The 16,207-nt window shown below is 45.7% G+C and overlaps 1 protein-coding gene across 10 annotated transcripts in view; it reads left to right on the plus strand.

Annotated features, from left to right (window-relative positions):
- Positions 1 to 16,207, plus strand: part of smg1 (SMG1 nonsense mediated mRNA decay associated PI3K related kinase) — an 88,150-nt gene that overhangs the window by 58,711 nt on the left and 13,232 nt on the right. For all 10 annotated transcript variants that reach the window (XM_079520998.1, XM_079521003.1, XM_079521001.1 and 7 more), the window contains 12 exons: positions 678 to 929; positions 1,991 to 2,129; positions 2,692 to 2,801; positions 3,384 to 3,602; positions 4,518 to 4,711; positions 5,699 to 5,871; positions 6,533 to 6,812; positions 11,219 to 11,491; positions 12,143 to 12,377; positions 13,346 to 13,572; positions 14,430 to 14,586; positions 15,514 to 15,703. In XM_079520998.1, the coding sequence (XP_079377124.1) occupies positions 678 to 929; positions 1,991 to 2,129; positions 2,692 to 2,801; positions 3,384 to 3,602; positions 4,518 to 4,711; positions 5,699 to 5,871; positions 6,533 to 6,812; positions 11,219 to 11,491; positions 12,143 to 12,377; positions 13,346 to 13,572; positions 14,430 to 14,586; positions 15,514 to 15,703 (2,449 nt within the window). The remainder of the gene's footprint in view (positions 1 to 677; positions 930 to 1,990; positions 2,130 to 2,691; positions 2,802 to 3,383; positions 3,603 to 4,517; positions 4,712 to 5,698; positions 5,872 to 6,532; positions 6,813 to 11,218; positions 11,492 to 12,142; positions 12,378 to 13,345; positions 13,573 to 14,429; positions 14,587 to 15,513; positions 15,704 to 16,207) is intronic.

Below are 16,207 nucleotides of genomic sequence, written 5' to 3' on the forward strand. Positions count from 1 at the left end.
ATGAAGTCCGAATTTCCTATATACCTCACTGGTTCTTAAAGGTATATTCAGTGATTTTACTTAATTCAAATATCACTTATTTTTTCTTTTTTTCTGGATAATCCTCCCTACTATAGAGTGTGCTGACCATATAAGGAGTTCCTCCCTGTCCCCAGTGAGCCCCTGGGGTCAAAAAACCCTAGTTTCAGTTTTGGTGGCGGGTGGCAAAGCCAATCAGGATGAGAGGGGCCTTCCTCCAATCATGATCGACTGGGGGCGGGCCTTGGTGCACATGCTGTTGGCCTGTTGCACTTCCCCCCACTGTAGAGCGTGCATGTGCACATTTTGTTACCGGGGCGGACTGGGTGGTTTTCCAAATCACCCAAATCACTGAATGCTCCTTTAAAGTGAGGATGGACCATTACAAGTCTGTAAATCTGTGTGTGCAAATGGAACCAAATGGACCCGCGGCGGTCCCATTTGCACACTCTGTTATGATGGCCCTTGAAATTAAAACGTTTGAGAACCCCTGGTGTTGTAATTGCATAGCAGATGTGAAGTCCACATGCCAGTTCTGACAGTGTGATAAAACCGCCAAGTCTGATGGAACCCATTGTTGTTCCTCAATTTTGGACCCGGTTCCTCCGGATCCCAACCCCTACTCGGCGTCTGATTTCCATGCTCTCCCCTCACTCCAGGCCCAGGACTCGTTCCAGCAGCAGGCCCAGCCGCTGCCCCTGGTGCCCCGGCCCAGCGAGCTCTACTACAGCCGTATCGGGCCGGCCCTCAAGGCGGTGGGACTGAGCCTGGACGTGTCGAGGCGCGACTGGCCGCTGAGCGTCCAGAAGGAGGTGTTGAAGGAGCTGATGGACGCCACGCCGCCCAACCTGCTGGCCAAGGAGCTGTGGTGCTCCTGCACCACGCCCAGCGAGTGGTGGAGGGTCACACAGGTCAGAAAGACCCACGGCGTTACAATGTTCCACTACGTGGAATGTCTTTTTATTATTGACATTATTTTACCTGTTACGTTTAGAGGCCGGTACAGTATGCGCATGCTTAAAGTGAGTCGCAAAGTGAGTTTAACGTTGTTTATTTTTTTTCACTTAATTTTTATTGATGAAAAGACAGACAACAAAACAAAAACCAAAAGACAAGACGAAAAAAAAGAACAAAAAGAGGAAGACAAAAACAAAAAACCAAAGACAAAGCTGCATTTTTCATATTACAAGATACATTAATTGAAATCCTATTGCATTAACGCTAGGCTGAGAGAAGAGATCCCACTTTTCCCACTTTTTATAGAACTTATCCTCTTGTAGTCTTAAGTATGAATGTTAGTTTTTCCATAACATACAGTTCCTCAGTAATGTTCTTTCGTTGGTGGGTCCTGTTGGTACCAGCGTCGTGTGATCGCTTTCTTACTTGTCGCTAAAAGGATCTTGATTAAATATTTATCATGTATTAGAAACTCTTCAGGGATATTTCCCAGCAGTAAGAAGGAACAAGTCAGAGGTATCTCAAAACACAGAATGGTCTCCAAGGTGGAGTGTTTAACGTTGTTTAATGCAATCAGATAGGACTTTTCTGTTTGGATGTATCAGTAGAAAGTAGGGTTTTTTTTGCCACTCAGGCGTTCCCGCAAAACGTCCGGGTATGATGATGTCACGTGCATATTCTCTCTAGTATTGTGACCTTTTGTGTCAAGTTTTGTTTGAGAGGGAGATGCATTTTTTGATTGAATGTTTTTATTAGTCAGAAATGTAAACGGTACGGTGGTACAGTCATACGTTAAGGCTAACACAAGAAAGTCATGGGAACTTGTTTCCATTGTGGCACTATCCATGTATTCAATTCAACAATTCAACATCAATTGAATGTGTGTAGTAGTGTATTAACATCGGCAAGAATGGATCCTAAATGATCTTTTTCTATATGTTTCTAAATGGGAATTAATGCGGTTGCATGTTTTTGTTTGAGGACATTTTGATGACATTGTCTTTCGACCCTCCAGTCCTACACCAGGTCCACTGCCGTCATGTCCATGGTGGGCTACATCATCGGCCTGGGTGACCGTCACCTGGACAACGTGCTGATCGACATGACCACCGGAGAGGTGGTGCACATCGACTACAATGTCTGCTTTGAGAAAGGTCAGGCTTTACACTAAACTGAATTACATTCATGTTTAACAGCAGATTATTTAGCTTACGTTAAATGTGACCACAGCAGCAAAATGTTACTTTCATTTTATAGTATACATGCAAACCACTCGATTTTGTCAGCCATTGTCATTTTTCTTCCTTGTCAACCTTGGTGTCTTATTACATGAATTGTCCAAATTCTACGTCTTTGTTGTAGTTTATCGCTGTCGTGCTCATACAAGTGTACCGCATTGAGCAAAACATTCTACTCTACTGCTCAAATTCGCTGTAGACAAACGTATATTTCTCTCTTAGTTAGCATGAATGTTATGTATTGAAAATGACCTTATTTCCTTATTACAGTGTAGGTAGGTATCCGATATGCTTTAGAAAGAAAAACAAAAAAAGATAATTGGCGAGTGCCATCACTACATGTAAACAAAGAAAAGCCTTTCTGTGGGGCAAATAACTTTGGATGGAATAACTGGAATTGAAGATTGAGTCATTTGCAACTCTGTGTGTGTGTGTGTATGACCAATGCTGATTGAATGTGTGTGTCTCGTGTCGACAGGGAAAAGCCTGCGTGTCCCTGAGAAGGTGCCATTCCGTATGACCCACAACATTGAGACGGCGCTGGGTGTCACCGGGGTGGAGGGCATCTTCAGACTGTCCTGTGAGCAGGTCAGTCCACTCCACACAAGTGGTTCCCAAACTTTTCAGGTCGAGACCCAAAAGACATTGGACGTTTGACCGGGACCCAGATTGTGAAAAATGGTAGATCTATGCCAACACCACTACCCTCAGCACAGTGCTGGAACACAAACCGTACAACTGAGTTCTCAAAATGTTTTAATATTCAGAATACTACGACCCCGAATTGCCACCTATTTATATTATGTTATTATTATTATTACTTCTTGTTCACCTAGCCTCTTTTTTTTCCTTTAATTTTTAAAACCTTTTTATTCTTCCCTGACTGTCTTCTTCTCAGACTTATTTTACTTGAAGGAAAAGCCTCTCAAAGATGTCCTGTTGACCGTTGTATGTAGTTTGTGGTCTCAGTCTGCGGTGTGACGTTGTTGCTCCCCAGGTGGTGCAGAAGATGGTCTCAGTGTGTTTTCTGCTCCCCAGGTGGTGCAGATGATGGTCTCAGTGTGTTGTTTTCTGCTCCCCAGGTGGTGCAGATGATGGTCTCAGTGTGTTGTTTTCTGCGCCCCAGGTGGTGCAGATGATGGTCTCAGTGTGTTGTTTTCTGCTCCCCAGGTGGTGCAGATGATGCGTCGCGGCAGAGAGACGCTGCTGACGCTGCTGGAGGCCTTCGTCTACGACCCGCTGGTGGACTGGACCGCCGGAGGGGAGGTGGGCTTCGCCGGAGCCGTGTACGGAGGGGGGGGCCAGCAGGCCGAGAGCAAGCAGAGCAAGAGGGACATGGAGAGGGACATCACTCGATCCCTCTTCTCTTCTCGCGTCGCCGAGATCAAGGTGAGGCTGTTCGCTGGAGTTTTGTCAAAAGAGAAGCTAATGTTTACCGTGGAATGCTTTTAACCACATGAAAGGTTAGAGTCCCCATTCTGGACATAGTCAACATTTGGGAAAAAATATCAGAATTTACAATTTAGGCATTTAGCAGACGCTCTTAATCCAGAGCGATTTACAGTAAGCAAGAACACATGGTAATACATCAAATACATAAAAGTTTGTCATCAAGAATCAGGAGGCAGCATTAACAGTAGATAATCTGTACAGTAAATCTATGAGTATATGAGTGCCATGTCTATATAAAATGCTATCTAAACCACATAAGTCTATACAAGTTCACACTGTATCGCAAAATAACCAGTTGTGAGCTTGTGGGTCGGCTATTTTCGGCAAAGAGTTTTGGTGTAGAGGTTAAACGGGTTGGGGACTTTTTTTTAAAGGAGCATTCAGTGATTTGGGTGATTTGGAAAACCACCCTGTCCGCCCCGGTAACAAAATGTGCACATGCACGCTCTACAGTGGGGGGAAGTGCAACAGGCCAACAGCATGTGCACCAAGACCCGCCCCCACTCGATCATGATTGGAGGAAGGCCCCACTCATCCTGATTGGATGACGGTTTTGCCACCCGCCACCAAAACTAAAACTAGGGTTTTTTGACCCCAGGGGCTCACAGGGGACAGGGAGGAACTCCTTATATGGTCAGCACACTCTATAGTAGGGAGGATTATCCAGAAAAAAAGGAAAAATAAGTGATATTTGAATTAAGTCAAATCACTGAATATACCTTTAACCTGTGGTACGCCGATTAATGGAAGTACGTAAGGTCCAAGCGGTTCAATCACGACACCGCAAACGTTTTTTTGACGAAGGCAAAATAAAAACCCTTTTTCCTCCCAACGGCGTGCGCGCGCTAACAGGTGAACTGGTTCAAGAACCGCGAGGAGATGCTGGCGGCGCTGCCGCAGGTGGAGGAGTCTGTGGAGGAGTACCTGGCCCTGCAGGAGCTGCTGTGCCAGGCGGAGAAGATGCAGGCCAAGCTGCTGGAGGAGGTGGCCTTCCTGGAGGGGGCCGAGAACCGCCCGGACCACCTCATCCTCACCCTGGAGCAAAGGTCAGGAAAGGAAAACATATCCCCATGGCTTTGTACAGTTGGAGGCCATCGATATTGTCCTTTTCTTTTTGCTGAGGTTTGCGTGATCTGCGCAAAAGGACAGTTAACCCATTTTGGGCGGGAACCCCTTTTGGTGTTTTAAACATTATGTTATAATTTAGCTATTGAAAAATAGCAGATCTACAAGCTCATAGCGCGCCACCGAGTGGCACGCTACAAGCTTGTAGGTCTGCTATTTTTGAAAAATCGTGAAAATATTTATTTCAGAAAACTGGAGGATTTAGAAGGATTTTTTAAAATTTTGAGGGCAGGCCTAAATGGGTCAAATGATAAGGGACAATATCGGTGGCACCCAACTGTAGCTCCGTTAGTATAATATTTGGATATACTGTGGTGGTTGGATACCGCCTCCCCAGCCACTGCAGATATGCTACTGTAGATACATTGTATTCCTGAGATTCTAAAATAATCAGAATTTCTTTATTTTTCATATTGCACAATAGCTCCATAAAAGGTTCATAAAGTGTCATGTGTCAAGTATCTCAGGTCTGTGCAGAGTTTATGACTATGACAGCTCTGGGATAGATACTATTTCTCGGCCAGCTTGTTCCTGCTTTCATGACCTTATAGCGCCTTACAGTACCTTAACCCATTTGGACCTGAGGTCGATTCTACAAATGTCTTACAAATCCTGACAGTTTTCTGAAAACCCTATATTTCATGTCAAGAATGATATGGATTTGGCCGCCGACCCCCATCTCAAAATATGTTGTTCCAGGGACCCCCAGAAGCAAAGATTTGAGTTAAAAACGTTTGCGCTGAAAGAATATATATATTAAAAAAAATAGCAGATCTACAAGCTCGTATCGTGGCACTCGGTGCAGATCTGCTATTTTTCAATAGCTAAAGTATAACATGATGCTTAAAACACCAGAAGGGGTTCCCGTCCAGAGAATGGATTAAAACCCGGTGAACATGTGTGTATAGGTACTCTGAGCACACCCAGCTGCAGTCGCGCCAGCGGACGGTGCAGGAGGCCATCCAGAGCAAGCTGTCTGACCTGGACCAGTGGATCTCCCAGTACCAGGCAGCCTTCAACAGCCTGGAGGCCACACAGCTGGCCAGCCTGCTGCAGGACATCAGCAGCCCCATAGACCTCGGTGAGACACTGGACTTCTTCATATCGTATCAGTAGTAATGTAATGCCATATCATTATGGTACTCCTTGCAAATGAACAATATCAACCTGGTTTGGAGCTCCTACAGGTGTAGACGGGTGTAATGCACAATCTTATGTAAAGCGCCTTGGATAAAGGCGCTTTATAAATGCATCATTTACCATTTACTGTGAACGCTGGTCATGCATGGGTTGAATTCCAACCGCGACTTCCTGTCATATGCCTCCCCTACACTTTTCAACTTTATAAACGTAAACACATTTGATGCTTTAGACGTCTTAGCTCGCTAGCATTTGCGCTATTGCTACTAGCATAATAGAATAAATCATGCATGAGCAGTAAACTACCCTATACAATTAAGAACTCAATTATTATATAGGAGGTTATGCAAGCTGGTGAGCTGCTTTGTAATTCTCTTCTCTCTCTCTGTGTTGAGAACAAAATAGAAGAAGCTAAAGGAAGTGAGCTGAGCTTCCTTCTCTCTCTCTCTCTGACGGTCTTTCCATCTGCTCTTCCTCCACCTCACTCTCTCCATCTCTCCTCTCTGACTGTCTTTCTATCTGGTCTTCTCCACCTCCATCTCTCCTCTCCACCAGGCCCTCTCAGCTATGTCTAATCTCTCCATCTCTCCTCTCTCCACCAGGTCCTCCCAGCTACGTGCCGGCCACAGCCTTCCTGCAGAACGCCGGCCAGGCCCACCTGATCAGCCAGTGCGAGGGCCTGGACGCGGAGGTGAGCGCCCTGCTGCAGCAGCGCCGTGGGGCCCTGCGGGGCTGCCTGGAGCAGCTGCACAGCTACGCCACGGTGGCACTGTTGTACCCGCGCGCCACACTGCTGCGCCACCGCGCCCACCAGTGGAAGGCCTGGATGGAGGAGCTGATGCCGGACATGACCGTGGACCACTGCCAGCTCATCTACAGACAGTCAGTAGTCATAGTTATTTGAAAGTGAAATATTCCTTGAACAGACAACCCCATCCATAATAGTTGTATTTTTTCTTTTCTTTTTTTTTCTAAAAATAAGTAAATGAAAAAAGTAATTTAAAAGATCGGGCACCTAGGCTGCTAAGCCGGGTCGCGAATCAGATCCCGACGACCTGATAGCATTGCACCCGTGGTAGCTTTATGAGTGCCATCATGCATTTTATTTTATAACACTAGGCGAAAATTGCATGGATCAATATGAAAAAACATAGTAATACACCCCCCAAAAATGACAGAAAAGGTTTTTCCAATTGGTTCTGGTACCTCTAGGCATGCTTAAGAATATACTGAAAATATAGGAAAATATATTTTCTGGAAAGGCGTAATTTTCAAGATGGCGTCCAATATGGCTGCCAGGAGCTTAAAATGGCTATAACTAATACTAATTCATCATTATTTGGGGGTTTAGGGCTAAAGGAATGTGGCTGAATCAATGAAAGTGATCAGTTAATTATAGAGATGGCCGATATCGATATCCGATATAATTAATTGCTGTTATGGCCGATAACCAATATTACCAATGTCGATCTCATTCTGTATTGAAAGATTATAACTTTGTCTATTCTGAAAAATACATGTAACAGGGTGTCTGCACTGCAGGCTTAGGCAAGTCACATCTAACTTAAATACCTTTATAATATTGTGAGCTTGTAGATCTGTTCAAGCTGTTACTTTGGGCTTGTTTATCTGTAAAGACAGACCGATTAATCAGATCGATTAATTAATCGGACTGATTAATTAATTTCATTTCATTTTTTTATGTTAAAATATAAATGAGAAAAGACAAAGGAAATAAACATCCAAAAATAATAATAATGATCTTTCATAATCCTTAACTTATGTTTATGTTCGAAAGTTGGTCAGATACTGGCACTGAGGAGGATATTGGAAGGGGTATGGGAGCGCAACCTGTCAGCGGTGATCACATTCATTGACTTCCAAAAGGCTTTCGACACCATCCACCAGGGGAAACTCATGAGTATTCTACGTGCCTACGGAGTTCCAGAAAAGTTGATAGACAGATGATAGAGTCAAGCTACAGCCAGACTCGAGCCAAGGTCCAAGTTCGTCCTCAAGCTCAATACCAAGAAAACAAAGGTAATGACAGTCAACACAGAGGACAAAACCATTGCCACTGCAGACGGGACGGTGCTCGAGCGAGTCAAGGACTTCAAGTACCTCGGGGCCTGGACTGCCTCAACTGAAAAGGATCTGAAGGTTCGGAGAGCACTTGCCTGGAAAGCCTTGCACGGGATGAGGAGAGTGTGGAAATCAGACATGGGAGAAGACCTTAAGAGGCGGCTGTTCATAGCTACTGTGGAGTCAGTACTGCTGTATGGGGCCGAGACATGGACCCTCACAGTACAACAGGAAAAAGCCCTGGAAATGCTACGAATGGCACTAGGTGTCACATAAGAAATGTGGATCTCTATGGGGACTAGGTGTCACATCAGAAATGTGGACTTCTATGGGGACCTACCACGGGTCACGGACAAAGTCAGAGAGAGAAGGATGAGGCTGGCAGGGCACTGTGTCAGGCACCCAGAACTTGTGGCAAGTAAATTGACTATGGGAGCCAAACCCAGGGCAAAGCCAAGGGGGGGAAAGAAGCGTACCACCTATGTAGACGTGCTGCGGCGCGACAGCTTGGCTAACAACACTGCAGAGCTCAAGAACCTGATGTTGGATATGAATTTGTGGAGGGCTGCGATCCAGGAATCCCGAGTTGGTGTTGGCTAGACCTCACTCTCGCAGTTACTACTACTACTATTATGTTCGAAAAAGGACTAGGAAAAAGTTTATTGAAAAACGTAATCGGTCTGATTAATCAAACCGATGCCGATTAATCTAAAAACAACTCAAATCGTCCGATACCGATGTGTTTGCCGATTAATCTCCCATCACTAGTTAATTATGTATTGCCAAATCCAAAATTGTGATGTTCTATTGTACTACATTATGTAAAAACAATACAATTACAAAATGAACAGAATAACTGTCACATAAAATCAATTTATTATAAGTAGGTCAATCTTATGTGCTAAAGGTCAGGTCAATGTCTGTTTCATAAGCAGGTGTGTCCAAGCATGCATCAGATACAGTATGGTCACTGGTTGACATGCACAGTATTCACCTTACCATTGATATGCAGCTGTTTGTTGTTGTAACCTACAACAGGGGTATTCAACTAGATTGAACTGTAGAATGATGGTGTGTGGGGGGCCGCACAGCGTACACGCTTTACTGAAAATGTGGGGGTTCTCAAAATACATGTTGTGCTCAAACACAAAGATGTATACATTTGTGCACAGTAATGAGCAGGATAATATGACTATACAGCTATATTCTACCTTAGAATAGATGTAGACCTATTTGACAGTGCATAAACCTAATTGCCTTGACATTAACAACCTTCAATGAGCGACACACACACACACACACACACACACACACACACACACTCTGCAGTACTCTAGTCTAAAGTTTCTCTCCAAAAGCCCTTGAATATGATGGAATATGATTCAGGATTACTGTCACTATGGTAATCTCACACTTAATATCTCACACCATACCTGCAACTTTAATTAGCAAGGAAGAAAAAAAACACCTTCAGTGTTGATGGATACTGCATTTGGTCATGATGAGGCAGGCGTCATATGCCCCTGACGCATGCTCAGTGAATAAACTGATGTGCTTGCCTTGTTGGTGTATTGAGGTGTATCGGGTGGACCTACAGTATACAGTACAGAGCATTAGAATGGGACAGTCCTGTGCAACCTCATATCCTCATATAAGGCAAGATCAGAGCACAAAATACTGGCAGGGAACTCCCCTGACTACCCTGATGTGCTGGGTGAGTTGGGTGTCACAATGTAACAATCTGTTGCTCCTGTTGTACCACGACAGTTGTACTCATATACAAGTGGAATGTGGCAGACCACCAAGCTCAACTTGAAAGTTCGGGTGATGTCACACAATTTGGATGGGAGATCCACATTTAGCTAAGGGTGACCTGACACCTGATGAGATGTTGAAGCTACAAATGAGAAGTGATGTTGATAATAAAGAGGATATACTTTTGACGATGAGGTAGATCAGGATTTGGGTAAGATATTGCTGCCAATCAGGAGGGCTAGGGGGATGTGGTGGGTTGATTTTATGATCCTGATTATGAGTTGAAGCTTACAGATATTGAATGTAGTTGCAAAAGATAAATATTATCATATTTTCTTATGCTATTATTACAAATTAGTATAAGTATAAGTTGTTATATAAATATAAATAGTTGTTTCTGTTTCATTGACCAGACCTTTAACATGTGAGATTTACCTGATATAAAGGCCTTTTTGGATTATGCCAATTACCAAAGTTTGGGCAACCAAGCTAAAATTGTCCCCAAATACAAATCAACAACAAAAACTTAATATGAAACAGCATTATTAGGTTTGGTATTGAACAGATAGAAGTGTCAAATGGACTAAAAGTTGATATTAGGTGAACGGAAAGTTATCTTATGCACTTACACTGTACACTTACACTATATTTAGTTTATTGAATTTCATAAAACATTTCATTAGAATTTATGTTCTAAGATGGTTTTAGGGAACCTTTGTGCTACATCTTTCATGAAAACAGAAGTACGTGTCATGTAATATATATAGTCACTATATGTTGTCTCTCCTGTAATAGATAACATTTCTAGATGTGCTAATTTTAACAACTTTTCAGAGAAATATATAGTCTGAGCTGTATCCCAACCATTCTTCAAAGATATATGATCAATAATAGGAGAGAACCATCAGTTTGAAGTAGAATGCTCCATTCGGATTTGGAAAATTGTGTTTTGGCATGTTGTCATAAATGGAGTGATAACACACAGAAAGCTACCACAGATGCAATGCTATCACATATTTCCTAGCACTAGGGATGTATACCTTCCCAAAAATCACTATGAGACTTATTCAGCCCATCGGTACAGATGACCCCAGATTTGGGGTCCTGGCTCACGGCCTATATCCAATAAAGGCAGAAAAAGCCCAAAAGTATATCTTAAAAATAAATAAACATGAACATATTTTGTCTTTGGACGGAGTTGTCCGGCGATAGCCAATCAAATTCATGTGTTGCTATGGTTACCCTCCATGCAGGAAGGTGATACGTTAATTACGTTTATGTTACATACAGTAATGACAGCAGGAACACTGTCATTACTGTATGTATGTACAGCAGGAACTAGGAGTTTATCGCCCAGAGATGTTCGCCTGCTGTTAAAATGTACTGTAAGTGAGAAACGGTGATGCTAGGTTGCCAACACCACCCTCCTCCTCCTCCTCCTATCTACCCAGGTACGAGGTGCTGTTCTCCCCCCAGCCCCCCGCCTCCACCTGCCAGTTCCTCCAGGGCGTGGAGCTGGCCCTGCAGCACCAGGCGGCCGACACCAACGGGCGCGTGCTGCGCCAGGCGGAGCGGCTGAAGGCGGAGGGCACCACGGCCCACGCCTGCGAGGAGCAGCTGCAGGAGATCGAGCGCTGCATCGTCGTCTTCCTGCGCGAGAACGGAGAGCCGGGCTCTCTCGGCCTGGCCGGCATCATCACCACGGCGCTGTGCGCGCTCACCAGGTGAGCAGGAATGAGTGTAAAACATCTACGGGATCTGTGCCTGCTGTTTTTTGACTTTCATATAGTGTACATTTAGACCGTCGTCCCTGTTCACTCCATCTGTCTCACTTTAAAGGTCTATTCCTTAGAGTATATATGAATAGAGACGGCACCAGATTTATCCTCCCATCCACTTGCATTACGTTGCTCAAAAGCGCATGAGGCGATTTCACTCAGGAACAGAGTGCATTCTGGGATATGGATTGGACCCATATCGTGAACGTGCTGGCCGTTGACTATCATTGCACGCGTTCACGTGCGGTCACGTATGAAACAGCGTTCACGTGTCATCATGAACGTGCGCAATGATAGTCAAGGGACCTGCGCGTTCACGATATGGGCAATACCAAATTCGGCCACTATGTCCATTTCGCCTCAGGGTTTCCTCCGGGTGCCGTCTCTATTCATATATATATACTCTAAGGTCTATTCATACTAGTATTAGTAGGTGATAAGGTGACCACCGAAAACTACAACATGACGTCACGCCGCGGTCTCTGTTTTTACTAACCACAGTTTCGGCGGTCACCTTTATCACCTAAAATCGGAGTATGAATGGGCCTTTAAATCTCTCTAACTCTGACTCACCGTCTCTCGCGATCTCCCATGCAGGCGTAACCTGGTGATGGAGGGCGCGGCGGCCAGCGCCGGCGAGCAGCTGGTGGATCTGACGGCGCGTGACGGCGCCTGGTTCCTGGAGGAGCTGTGCAGCATGAGCGGCAACGTCAGCGCTCTGGCCACGCTGCTGCAGCGCTGCACGCTGCTGCCCCACGACCTGGACCTGCCCGCCCCCACGCACACCACCCAGGCCGTGTACCTGGCCAACGCCGTCTACACCTGTCTACAGGTGGGTAGTATAACCCTAACCCCCACGCACACCACCCAGGCTGTGTACCTGGCCAACGCCGTCTACACCTGTCTACAGGTGGGTAGTATAACCCTAACCCCCACACACACCACCCAGGCTGTGTACCTGGCCAACGCCGTCTACACCTGTCTACAGGTGGGTAGTATAACCCTAACCCCCACGCACACCACCCAGGCCGTGTACCTGGCCAACGCCGTCTACACCTGTCTACAGGTGGGTAGTATAACCCTAACCCCCACGCACACCACCCAGGCCGTGTACCTGGCCAACGCCGTCTACACCTGTCTACAGGTGGGTAGTATAACCCTAACCCCCACGCACACCACCCAGGCCGTGTACCTGGCCAACGCCGTCTACACCTGTCTACAGGTGGGTAGTATAACCCTAACCCCCACACACACCACCCAGGCCGTGTACCTGGCCAACGCCGTCTACACCTGTCTACAGGTGGGTAGTATAACCCTAACCCCCACGCACACCACCCAGGCCGTGTACCTGGCCAACGCCGTCTACACCTGTCTACAGGTGGGTAGTATAACCCTAACCCCTGATTAGAAGTAGATTTGAACCTATAGCCTATATGAGGTTCAATTACAAGGTTATAATTAATAGAGGGATGTTCAGGATAGTCTTTTCTTTCTTTCTTTGCTCCCTCTTCTCTCTCTCCTTTCTCTTTTCTGGAAAAACGACGGAGCTTGCACAAAAAAACGAATTTCACCCACTGTTTCACACCATGTAAACCTGTGATGTGACAATAATAAAGATGATCCTGATTCTGAACCCCACCGATGTAAAACAATGCTTGGGGGGTGGAATTTCATGTTCTACTAATTAGTGAATTATACCAAACTGTCTGTAGGATATGTGCTGTAGTTTCCAATGATAACACGGGGAACACTTTAGTCAATGGCAATGGGAAATAAATGTGTCCCCTCTTCCTGACGCAGGAGCTGAACACCAACTTCCGTCAGATCATCTTCCCCGAGGCGCTGCGCTGCATGCTGAAGGGAGAGCCCACGCTGGAGGCCATGCTGGCGGAGCTGGAGACGCTGGTGGAGCAGTGCTCCGACGGCCTGGGTCTGCAGGGCCTGGCCGAGGGCCTGCAGGCCAGCCTGGGTCTGCAGGGCCTGGGCCTGGACCAGGACTCGCAAGCTCACTGCCTCCACATCACACGGTACGGCAGCAGAATGGCGAAATCACCCCTCAAGGGCTTCTGCCAGAAATATGGGGAGGGGATTCTTCCTCTCCCCTTTTCTCCTATAATGAATTGCATTTTTATAGCGCGTTTCCAAGTGCTCAAAACGCTTTACAATGGTTCATTCATACATTGGGAGGTGAAGCGGCGAACATTCCACGCCAGCGTCCTCACTTCCCACATTCACACACCAATGGTGGCGAGCTCACACCGACCAACTCATTGGAGGCAATGTAGGGTTCAGTGTCTTGCCCAAGGACACCTCGACATGTGGACAGGAGGAGCCGGGATTCGAACCGCCGACCCAGGGATCATTGGACGACCTGCTCTACCTCCTGAGCCACAGCCGCCCCACTCCTATGTACAAAAACGAGAAAAGGGGAAAACGTTGGCAGAGAATGACACCTCCTTTTCTATGTTAAATTGCTTTTACCTCCCCTTGTGGTCTCTGATAGATGGTTAGAATGTACAGTTGGAGGCCATCGATATTGTCCTTTTCTTTTTGCTGAGGTTTGCGTGATCTGCGCAAAAGGACAGTTAACCCATTTTGGGCGGGAACCCCTTTTGGTGTTTTAAACATTATGTTATAATTTAGCTATTGAAAAATAGCAGACCTACAAGCTCGTAGCGCGCCACTCGGTAGCGCGCTATGAGCTTGTTATATTTTCACGATTTGAAAAATCGTGAAAATATTTATTTCAGAAAGCTGGAGGATTTAGAAGGATTTTTTTAAAATGTTGAGGTCAGGCCTAAATGGGTCAAATGATAAGGGACAATATCGGTGGCACCCAACTGTACACCTTCTAATGGCTGGTATTGTGTGTTTGTGTGCTCAGGATGCTCCGCGCCCAGTACTCTGAACTCATCCAGCCCCGCAGCATGGACGGACCCGCGCAGGACACACCCAAGATGTCCGCAGGCCAGATGCTGCTGGTGGCCTTCGATGGCATGTTCGCACAGCTGGAGACCGCCTTCGGACAGCTCACTGAGAAGGTTTTTAATCCAGCTCTTGATTTTATCTTTGGCCCACTGACCATGTTGTTTTTCTCCATTGCGGGCCAGTTAGCTTGCAGGCTGCCGGTCAGGGCAGTCTGTTAATGGACCCGTATTTATTAAGCGTTTGTTTCTATCCACCCACATAAAGAAGATGAAACTGTATTGATCTTTGATTAAGTTCTTAGTCCAGAATCCACCCAGAATGAATGTGTGCCCAATATGTCTATCTTAGATGTTGCTTGGCATTTGCTGGCTTTACGGTTGGTTCATAAGTTAAAGTACTTGTCCTATCATTTAAACCCACACCTGAAGGACAAGTGGGACTAAAGGGCAGTTGAACTTGAAATGAAGGAAAATGAAAAATACGGTTTTCACACTTTTAGAGCATTTCCGTGGTCATCGTATGGGCATACCTAACAGTGCTTCTCAGTGCTTCTCAAACTTTTTCATGTCAAGGACCCCCAAATTGACACTCATTAGCCCGCGGACCCCCATTTGAAAAGATATGCCAGGGACCCCCATAAGAGAAGATTTTTACGGCTCTAGCAGTGATTCTCAACCCGTTGAATTTCAAGGACCCCCAGTTTGACATGCATTAGTCTATACGGACCCCCATTTAATGGCATTTCTATCTCTGGGACCCCGATTTATATTGTAAAATCAATGTTATTTTAACTCTGAGTGTACAAATGGAACGGGTCCATTTGGTTCCATTTGTACACTCTCTGAGTTACAGACCCATAATGGTCCATTTGGTTCCAAACTATCATTTGGGTCCCCCCCTGGAACTCCCTCAGGTACCCCTGGGGGTCCCCGGACCCCACTTTGGGAACCACTGGTCTATGCCAAAACGATGGAAAATGAGTTTGAGAACGCATGAATAAACCTGACACGTCATACCTTTGCGCTCCGTGTGTGTTTCAGCTGAGTTCCCTGGAGGTGCCGTCCGCCTGGAGGAAGGTGGACGTGATCAGAGAGGCGCGCGCCGCCCAGCTGCATTTCTTCGACAGCCTGTCCCAGAGGCAGGTCCTCGAGGAGGTGTTCTTCCTCAAGAGGCTGCAGACCATCAGGGACTTCTTCAGGCTCTGTGCCTCTTTCTCACAGACGCTGTCCGGTAAGGACATACCCCTATACTACGTCATGACTGGAGATGGGACGATAATTGTTTTTATAATGATTTTAATTTATTGTGAAATTCAGCACCACTTAACCCTCTATACCGGGGGTTCACAAAGTTGGGGTCGGGACCCCACATGGGGTTGCGGGACACTGACAGTGGGGTGGCGAAATGAATTTGGAATAATTTGTTATCTGCCGCAAATTTTGCTGCTTTTGATTCGAAGCGGAATCTGGGATTAGAATCCGAAATAAAAGGCTTGTCAAGATCTTGGCCACCGTTCAAGTCAATGAGGGAGAACCTTTTTATCGCCTAGTTACGGAGACGCTAATAGACGGTAATATAGCGTAATCAATATAAAACATTAAAAGATGAGTGAACTCGTGCTTGGCAGGCAACGGTTGTAATTGAAAAGACAAGTTAACTCGTCTTCGACAGTCATTTGATTATCTCGATATCATTAATCGCAATTATTTTTGCCACAATAATCCTGACATGTAA

This window comes from Electrona antarctica (genome assembly GCF_951216825.1).
Source record: "Electrona antarctica genome assembly, chromosome: 14".
Taxonomy (NCBI): domain Eukaryota; kingdom Metazoa; phylum Chordata; class Actinopteri; order Myctophiformes; family Myctophidae; genus Electrona; species Electrona antarctica.